The following is a 9534-nucleotide window of genomic DNA, read 5'->3' on the forward strand; positions in this document are numbered from 1 at the left end:
GGGGTTGGAAGCTAGAGTTTATGCATCATTTTCTTATATTTACAAGGAAAAGATAAATGTACATAGATATGCAGTCAAAAGTCAATCAATTCAATATAAATAATAATGCTAAAGCATGTCCGATCTTAAGGCGTTTTTGAACACTTACCAGGAATCAATGAGCTACTAGTGGAAAGTACACTAGTTCAACATTAAATGCAAATTCCCCAACAAACTACATCCCAGAATCTAGCATGAATATGGAGGATAAACTATACGTAAGGTGCATTCACAGAATGAAGTAAGAAAAACCTAACCTTTTCGAGTGGAAGTCGAGGCCGCAGGCGTTAACTCTGCCCTAACTAGAAAGGGAAGGCCTCTTCTGAAACAAGAGAAGAACGCAGGCTTCTGGAGCCCAAGCTGAGGAACCTGAAAAGAAGCAATGGGATTGGGATTTCCCAACGTCCAATGGATTGCAGGTGAATTTCTTAGAGACGCCATCATCTGTGTGTGTCGATTAAATATAGATAGAATAAAGATTTGAGCAGAGGAAGCGAAGGAGACAGGAAGAAGCAGAAAATTGTTGCGTTCTTTCTTTTTAAGCTTTTGAAATGGCTGCAACGTTAACTTTCGTTCTCCTGTGGCCTATGGAAGGGCACCTTATCTTTTCTTTTCGGATCGGGCAACTTGACTTATCCATTCCTCAAACGGACGAACGGCGATGAAAACAGGTCCAAACTCGTAATTGTCCTCGGCGGTTTACTTACGCGGGATAATTACAGTAATGGGTCGTTAGGAGTTACCCCGTACAAAGCCTGTTTGGTCGGTTTATATTGGGCTTGGGCTTGGGCTTGGGCTTGGTATTGATGACTGAAGCTGATCATGAACGTGTGAGTCCTGTGGGACGATCAATTAGGCATCGTTTGATCATGTTCCTAAAAATGCGTTTTTGTGTTTTTTTACTATCGAAAACGAAAAAATAGATTAAATACCATTTATCAAACGTGCTCTGTTTCTGCTCTTTTTAGAAACATAAATTAAAATTTATATTAATTTATAGTCCAAAAAACAGAGACGAAATGAGTTCGTCGCCGCAAACAAATTATCGACAAAAAATGCTATGTATTCCCAATAAAGAAAGGGATAAAAATTCTTTGTTTTTCTTAATCTTGCACTTATTTGTTTTGTCCCGACAGAAGATGATATGTGGCCAATTTTGAATGACGGTTCAGATGTTTGCTTAGTTAAAGCTCTATCAAAACCGCGTTAAGGTAAATGAATCGGACCGAGATAGGTATGACCCAACCCAATCCGCACAGAGGCATTATTTTGAATTTTGAAACCCTAAAAATCCGTTTCCTCCTCTCTTCTTCACCCTGGGCCCCTGGCCACCAAAACGCGGCGAACCCAGACGATACTTCCAACGCTGCAATCAACCCCTTCCGATCCTGCAAACTGTCTGCTATCCCCATCTCTCTGTCTACGTCACTTAGAAGAAGCTACTCTCTACCTATCCTCGCCCAATCCCCAAAAAATGAGAGAGAGAGAGAGAGAGAGAGAGAGAGAGAGAATTATAAAAATAAAAAAATAGTCCTTTAATGGAAACAAAGGAGATGATGATGGAGGCGACTCAGAAGCTCAAATACGGACCTGCTCAATCTCCGGCAAAGGAAAGAGCGAAATCGCAATGTCGGCAGCGAATCGGAGAATTGCCATTTCTGGTAAATCCACTTGTGTTCGTAAAGGTTAGGGTTTCCATTCAAATTAAAACCCAATAGAATCAAATTATTAGGATTTTGTAGGTTCCCATTTACGGCCGTTCTCTGCTCCGCTCCGATTTCGTTTTTTTTCTTAAACGTGGATATTTTTTTTCTGTACGGGTTGGGTTGGGTTGGGTTGGGTCATACCGATCTCGGTCCGGTTCATTTACCTCAATCCGGTTTTGATAGAGTTTCAACCAAGCAAGCATCTGGACCATTCACTTAAAATTATCCACGTGTCGTATTTTGGCGGGGGCAAAACAAAGAAGTGCAAGATTAAAGAAAAACAGAGGATTTTTATCGTAAAAAAAAGGGCTCATTTTCTTCTCGCCTATTGGAAACACCACGAAAGTACTCTGCTACTCCTCTGCTGGATTCGTCTGCAACTCAAGCTGCAGCAGGACTCCTTTGCGTCCTTAACTCCCGTTAACTCTCTACAACTTTCGTGAGGGCTCTGCAACTTCTGAAAGAAACTCTCTCTTGTGATCCCTCTGCAACTCTTCTCAAGCTCAAAAGTGGACTCCACTGCTCTGCAACTCTCGATCTGGTTATTTGCTTCAAGAAGGTAACCATTGAACCCTTCTCTGATTTTTGCCCTAATGTGTTAGTCTGTCACGAATCTCAAATGTGCCCTAGATTCTCATTCCCTGTTGGGATTCTTTACCGCCTTCTATCTCTTTCTCGTCTTTCCGATTCATTCAGTCTATTTATCGATATTTTTAACAATGAATCTTGCCTTCAGTCGTTTCGCTTTACTGGAGAGATTGGAAGCTTCAGATTCTGAAGATTGATTCCCTTATTTATCTGTAATGGCAGATCCGGTTCATTCTACTACAGAACAGGGAAGAGAAGACGCGTCTGGCCAAGTATTACGTCCCTCTCAAGGAATCTGAGAAACACAAAGTCGAATACGAGGTCGTATCATAATAAATCTTTATTTATCTTACACCCTTTCCCTTTTCATTTGGTGATTTTCGGTTTTCTTCATATGTAGAGCTATTGATTGCTCTCCAGGTTCATCGATTGGTGGTCAATAGGGATCTCAAATTGACGAATTTCGTTGAGGTTTGTGATCTGGAATTATTTTACATTACTGGTTATCTGCAAATTCTATTGCTGTTCTTTTTTATTGTACCTGCTTTCTGATTTTGAGTCTCTGCTTTTAACTTTTAACCCTTTGAATGTTTGCCCACATTGTTTGTGGTGTTAAACTGGAGTCTTCCCTCTCATTTCCACACTTATATAATGGAATCTCTGATCAAATATATGTTTATATAGAAATTTCTTCTTGAAGAGCATATTTTTCCTGGATTTGGTACTTTATGGTGTATGGAAGAAACTCTTTTTGTTTATCATACCGGCATATGTATGGCTCACTGTGTGCAAAAAATGTTCCAAGAAACAAGTTTATCAAACACCCAAAAAATAACAGAAACATGAATTTATGTTTCTGCCTTGTCAAACGGTGACTTAGCTTTTTCTTCAACGGTACCTCCAGAAGGACCAGAATTCAAGTGAGAAACGAGAACCAGAAGTTCTCAGTTCCTCCGAGAAAGAACCCTGGCTGTGAAGCTAAAGACTGAAGGCACCAACGGAACTACTCCGGCGTGTTCCTCAGTGAGATCTCTCCGGCAGCTTCTTCATTCTTCCTCCGATCAGTCTTAATTTTTTTTCCTGCTGCTTGTTCTTCATCTTCATCCCCATCTTTTTCTTGTTCTTCCTCCTCTACTCTTCTACTCAGTTCTTCCCATGCCCCCCCCCCCTTTTCCACCTTCTCCTACTAAACCTCCTCCTTACGCTTATCGGCGGTTGTCTTCCCACCCACCCTTCACCCTTCTGTCCGACTCTTTAGTCATCCCCCCCCCCCTTTGGGTTTTTTAATTATGTGGACTTCATTCTCAGTGCCACTTTTTTTTGTTTTATTTTTTGGGTAGAAGAAGTGCTACTCTTGAAGTAATTTTTTTTTCTTTCTCAGCAGATTTGATTGGATTGGCTGAAAGATTTATCTTTGTTCGATATACCTGTAAGTCTTCCTTCGCTCTGCAGTCATTTTATCATTATTTGCTCTCCCAATGCTTTAACGTAGAGATTGCTTCTAGACACCTAATCAGATGGCATGTATTTTTACCCAATGCTTAACATCTGCTTATCTAGAGAAGGTATGCCGGTGGACTCTGGAGGCAATCTAATTAGAAACAAGATTTGACCTATATTCAATTGCATAGCAATTTGATCTTTGCGGTTTATAATTCAGAATTGGGAATTTAAGGTTTTATGTTATATCCATAAGGGAGTAACACCCTCCCCATCTTTTCCCCTCGTCCTCTTCTTCTTCTCTGGTTTTCCCTTTGGTATATAGGCATGAAGCTCTGTCTTTCACTCTTCTTCTCTTCTTTTTTTTCTCTTTTTCCTGTCTTCTTCTCTGTTAACTTTTAAGTATGGTTATTGGTTGTGAGAAATTCATGTTCTTCTTACATGCTCAAGCTAAAATTTTTGTTAGCTAATATTATTTGGATCACTTCTAGTTCTGTCAATGTGTCCACATATAGAACTGGTTGCCCTAGGATTACTTTTAGTTTTTAAGTCCAACTATGAGCTTGCTTATGAATTTAGTACAATTTCTGATCATATTTGTGTTGTGTTTGTACTAATTGGAAAATGTATGTGTTTATGTAGCTTATACAAACATACAATTGATGCTGCTTAAAGTGTTGATTCCTGTCTTTTGCTTAAAGTGTAGATTCTTGATAAGCTATTAAGCATAATTATATCATTGCCACAATAGATATAATAGCTATATTAAAAAAAAAAATAGGTCGACGCCTTGTTGCCTAAGTGCAGGCTACCTCCGGTGCCTATGGGATTACTTGGATACCTGGGTTGATCTGAATTTGGTGGCTTTTGGCTTCATGTTATTCTATGATGAACCAACCATTTTATTCCCCAACATTTACCCATGATTGTGTCAAATGACATCATGAAGGGAGTTAGGCTGAGAAATCCAAGAGTCCTTGAGCTTCATAGAACTCTGCTTTATACCATAGAAACCTACATAGAGGAGTGTTTGGGTACCCATTGACTGGAGCTTTTAAAAGTACTAGCAATCATGGGTAGGCTGCCCCTGCTTTATATGCACTGGCTTTCATTGGGTTATGGGGAGAACAATGAAAAGAGATGTTGTCGACCACTCCAACGAAAAGCACATTCCAGTAACTCAACCACCAGTGAGGAAAACTCAAATCTCAACTCTATATTCTATTCCAATTCCTCATCATTGATTACATGTAAATATAAAGGAAAAAATGTTACCAAAAAAAAAATAAAAATGTATATATATATAAAGGAAAAAAAAGGACTTCTATTCAAACTCCAAAGTGATGGTAGAGTTTGAAACAAACCCACTCTCTATCTACCGACACGCTAACAATATAAACTTTAAATGAAAAAAAAATAATCCCAACTAAATAAACTACTTCCAGCCCCTATTGGACCAAAACTCGGGTTAGGCGGGTTCCCTCTGGTCTTGGATTTCCGAACCTGATCATGTTGGTTCAACCATTTCAAGAGCCATTGCATCAACAATTTCTATCATAGTTTTAATTACCATATCTTTTCTCTGATAAAAATTACCCTATGTTTGTCTCACATAAAAAAATTACCGTATGTTTGTCTTTCATAAAAAAAGTTATTGTATGCTTGTCTTGCATAAAAAAAAAAAATTACTCTATGCTTTTCTCTCATAAAATAATTACTGTATGCATGTCATTCCTTTCATACTTGGAAGGGCGAGAATTCCATCATCCTCACCTTTTCAGTATATTTTTTGAAACAGGGTTGTAGCTGTTCTTCCCATCAATCTGTTGGGGCCCAAAAGGCCTTAAAAGAGCCTTTCCAGACAAGAGATTAAGAGGAGGCATAATTCTGAAGGCCTTTTCTGTTCTCTGTTGTCTCTGTAGATGGATTCTGTCATTTCTGAACCAGCGGATGAAGGAATGCTTCCTGAATGGGCATTCAGTTGGTCAGAATCTCTCTTTGTTTCTGCCTTGCATAAGTTTTGTTATTTTTGTTGCTGGGTAGATGATACACAAGAAAACAAGTTCAGGACATGTTTAAAGCTGAAAACAGTCTTATTTATTTCATAAAATTAGTTTTTAATTTTTAGTGAAGATATTGCCCAGGTGTAATGGTCATTGTCCTCCTTTTTTTTTGTGTTGCTAAAAGGCCATTGTCCTATGCAATTACCCTTTTGAAATTCCATAGTTTTTTTTTATCCACACATTGCATGCTCAATTATACATAGTGTGTGGACTGTGGAGTTGTGTACTTACAAACCTCAATAGTAAATTAAACCATATAGTAAAATGGGGATCACATAACTTCACCATGTAGGCAATGATCTACAAATGTGAGCAGGCAACATAGTATGTAGTCTCTATCTGTACTCAAAGAAGCAACCTGATTTTGTTGTTGGCCTTTTATGGGAGTTTTTTACCATCCAAATATATGTGAAGACTTTGATGATTTTCTATAATCTCGATGATTTCTCCACCTTTAAATTGTTTCCAATTACAAAGATATGTGCTAAATGCAGCAAATGTTAAGTAATTTTTCTTCTTGGTTACAACCACTTTTCTTTTCTTACCCATCTGCCCCCATAACTATATGATGAATATAACAGAAGCTCAATTAAGAAGAGAGAGAGAGAAATAGGAATCAGACGTTTGCACTTGTGATGCAGTAATTTATTTTGTACTGCTTCACAACTGTTCTTTTGCATATCCTTTTTTCGAAACTTTAGTGTTTTGCTTGTCATTTATTAAAATTTTGTCTGCAGTGACCTGGAAGTAGATTATGCATCTGAGAAGAATGCATCCATGGTATATGCTGCATTAGCTGTTGATAAGGAGGTAGTGCCTGGGTTAACTTTAATAACTTATCTAATTGGTGTATATTTTCTTTGACAACTTGTCAGTTTCTGAACAACATTTGTAAAGCTTTTGTTTTTTTTATTTAACTTCTATCTTGAATTGCAGTTGCAGCCAGACAAAGTGAAAAGGCAGATGTCAGTCTTTAATGGAAAGCTCTTAGTGTAAGATTCTCTGCACTTACTGATTATCTCATTTGTTTTCACTGAGACTTAATTTATCATCCATTGTGGAGATAGATTTATCTGTTAAAATTTCTGCTACTGTGATTTGTGATATGCCAGCCAACATTTGGTAATGTAAACCCATTGGATTAAAGACCCACATGTATAGATCTCAATCCAACGCTTATTTCCCACTAATCTAAAATAAGCTCATTTATTTGTTTTTAAGAATTTAAGAGTCTGGTCCAATTCTAATTTTTTCACTTTTCTTAAATTTTCAAACTTTGGTTGTCTTTACTAAATTTTTCATCAGTCATCACTTGGATAAAATCTCAGGATATTTCATTTTGCGAGAGCAAAACCGGTGCCAAAATGAATATTGAAAATATTAACTGCTGAACTTTTATCCAGAACTCATGTATCAGATTTTACTCTTCTCTACTACTTAGGTTCTTCCCCTCTTTTTAGTATTCCCTCCAGTTTTTTTCTCCCCTTTCTACTTGGGAGATAATAAAACCTTTGGCATCTGTTTTAAGAACCAGCCTAGGAACTCCATCCAGACCAAAGATCTTACAAAAACATGCTACGTTCACTATGCCATTGAAGATTTCTAAAGTTCATCCTTTGACATGGAGGGAACTCCAAGGTCTAATTGCCTACCAATACTGTAGTAAAATGTCATTCAATTTGTTACCACACAAACGTAGCAATGCAAGAAGGAGGGTTCCACATTATCTGTTTTTTGTTATGTAGTTTATTCAATCATAATTCTTTGATTGTCCAAGGAATTATGTGATTAAAAATAGTTGATAAAAGGGGGGAAGAGAGAGAGAAAGACAGTAGATGCTAGCTTGCAGCATGTGGGCGGTGTGCCCAGCCTTTTCCCTATGATTTTTTATCCAAAAGAGGTTAGCATTTGTGCATTGTAGGTACTGGCCATAAGAATCATGTAGTTTATTAGTTTTCTTTCTTCGGCTATTCATACTTTATCACAAATCACTTCTTCTTCTCTCTCTCTCTCATAATGTTCTTTTTTTTTTTTTTTTTTTCTTTTTCTTCTTCTAACAAGGTAATGTTCTTTTGTTGGTTCAGGCATTTTGAGGCTGTGGAGGCAAGATTTCTCCGTGCGTCATTCAGTGCATTTGTTGACATTCTAACACTTGCCACAAAAACAATTGAACATTGTGGACCTAGTATAGAATTTTGATGTTGGTTGAGTAGCGTATTGTAGTTCGAACCATTGATTATGATTTGAGGGACTTAATTGAAAATTTTACGTTCTTCCGAAATGGATGGATTATTTTTCTCTGTCACTAGTTCCTTAGATCATCCTGAGAAACCTTTTGTGTTCGTTGGTTTTTGTCACTAGATCTCTCTCTCAATAATATAATCTAAATCCTTAGAAAAGATCTGTAACCTGCTATTCTGTACAGGATGCCTGTGCGAAACATAACAAATGCTAAATGATAACAAGGCCCCGTTACCAAAGAAGATTCTTACTGTTCTTTGAAGAGCATCTATCTATATGAGTTTGGATCTGCTGTATATACGTTCACCTTGACGTACATATGAAGATTCAATACCAGGGTAAAGAGTGAACTAGCATTACATTATTTTCAATGGCATCCTTTTGCATTGGTGGCGAGTGGAGTGTCGCAATCCCATTCATCATTTTTTATCTATATAAGTCAAAACCCATAGCACTTTCCTCTGGACCTAATTGTTGTTGAAAGTTCAGACTTAGATTCGTAGTGTATATGAGTTGTTGAAGGAGCAATACTACATTTCTTGTTTTATGAAGAGGCTTGGTATTGCTCCTTCATTTATTTTTACTTTAGTAATGTTATACTCACATAAATGGGAGACACCTTTTTGATATAAAGGAATCGGTATCTAATGAATTCAGCTACTGCAGCATAAATGAAAAAGAAACAAGGGGATGGCATCACAATAAGATCTTAGCCCCAAAACAAAAGGAGTTTCATTGGATTGAGCCTTGATATGGAAACTTGTCTCACTCACAATATTTCAATCTGAACTGAGATTCAAATAGGGGGGTATATATGGAAGCGAAAGGGATAGATATAGGATTCTCACATGTACATCCAGGTAAACATATGTATAGTAAATCCAAATTCCATCTATATGGATTATGGTGTATCAAATGGCATATCATTAATTCTAGCTCATGGTCTTTCATAATAATCATTATTATTGATCAAATTGGACCAATTGAGTGGACCCAAAAAACCGGATAAAAGATTGAAAAGAAACTAAAAAAACATTATACAAAATCACAATCCATTCGACTCAATTCAAATCAGATCAAAACAATCGATTGATGGATTTGGCTCTTCCTCATTTATTAATCGTTCAATCCTTATTCATTCTCTTTATACACGTCATATTTATACATTTTAAAATTCAACAATTATCCGTGGAGAGGCATTGTAGGAGTTAAAATGGATTTAAATTCCAAATATTATGGCTTTGCTCTCTCTCTCTCTCGTCCTCGACATGTGGCCCCTTTTGATGAAGTGCGGGTATCCCATTAGTTTGGGCGTGGGAATTCCAGTTACACGGAACTACCGGCGGCGTGCAGAATGCAGATGCCCTCTATTACGAAGAATACCGTTACTGCCTATGATGACCGTTTTGAAACTTGCGCGACCTTGTCCTTCGAGAAGGTGAAATTCGTCTACCATT

At 37.5% G+C, this 9534-nt stretch overlaps 2 protein-coding genes across 3 annotated transcripts in view; one reads left to right on the top strand and one right to left on the bottom strand.

Annotated features, from left to right (window-relative positions):
- The window catches only part of LOC122086180 (psbP-like protein 1, chloroplastic), a 4253-nt gene extending 3590 nt beyond the window's left edge, over positions 1-663 (bottom strand). The window contains exon 1 of the mRNA XM_042654908.1: positions 297-663. Coding sequence (XP_042510842.1) covers positions 297-483 — 187 coding nt within the window. The 5' untranslated portion in view covers positions 484-663. The remainder of the gene's footprint in view (positions 1-296) is intronic.
- Positions 664-1928: 1265 nt separating this feature from the next.
- LOC122087715 lies at positions 1929-8141 on the top strand. Of its 2 annotated transcripts, XM_042656922.1 has the most exons (8): positions 1929-2304; positions 2556-2654; positions 2754-2804; positions 3715-3762; positions 5572-5757; positions 6574-6646; positions 6773-6828; positions 7921-8141. In XM_042656922.1, exons 5-8 carry the CDS (start codon positions 5696-5698, stop codon positions 8033-8035), a joined length of 306 nt encoding a protein of 101 aa, XP_042512856.1. In that variant the 5' UTR covers positions 1929-2304; positions 2556-2654; positions 2754-2804; positions 3715-3762; positions 5572-5695; the 3' UTR covers positions 8036-8141. The 2 variants fall into 2 exon arrangements, with proteins under 2 accessions (XP_042512856.1, XP_042512857.1); XM_042656923.1 differs by lacking the exon at positions 3715-3762.
- The last annotated feature ends 1393 nt before the right edge of the window (positions 8142-9534 follow it).

Source organism: Macadamia integrifolia, chromosome 8, assembly GCF_013358625.1.
Source record: "Macadamia integrifolia cultivar HAES 741 chromosome 8, SCU_Mint_v3, whole genome shotgun sequence".
NCBI classification, from domain to species: Eukaryota; Viridiplantae; Streptophyta; class Magnoliopsida; order Proteales; family Proteaceae; genus Macadamia; species Macadamia integrifolia.

Excerpts from the sequence above, each read along its gene's own strand:
- LOC122087715 (XM_042656922.1), top strand. The coding sequence starts at position 5,696 with ATGGATTCTGTCATTTCTGAACCAGCGGATGAAGGAATGCTTCCTGAA. Across the intron at positions 5,758-6,573 it reads CCTGAATGGGCATTCAGTTG|TGACCTGGAAGTAGATTATG; the intron begins GTCAGAATCTCT and ends TTTTGTCTGCAG. Across the intron at positions 6,829-7,920 it reads TTTAATGGAAAGCTCTTAGT|GCATTTTGAGGCTGTGGAGG; the intron begins GTAAGATTCTCT and ends TTGTTGGTTCAG.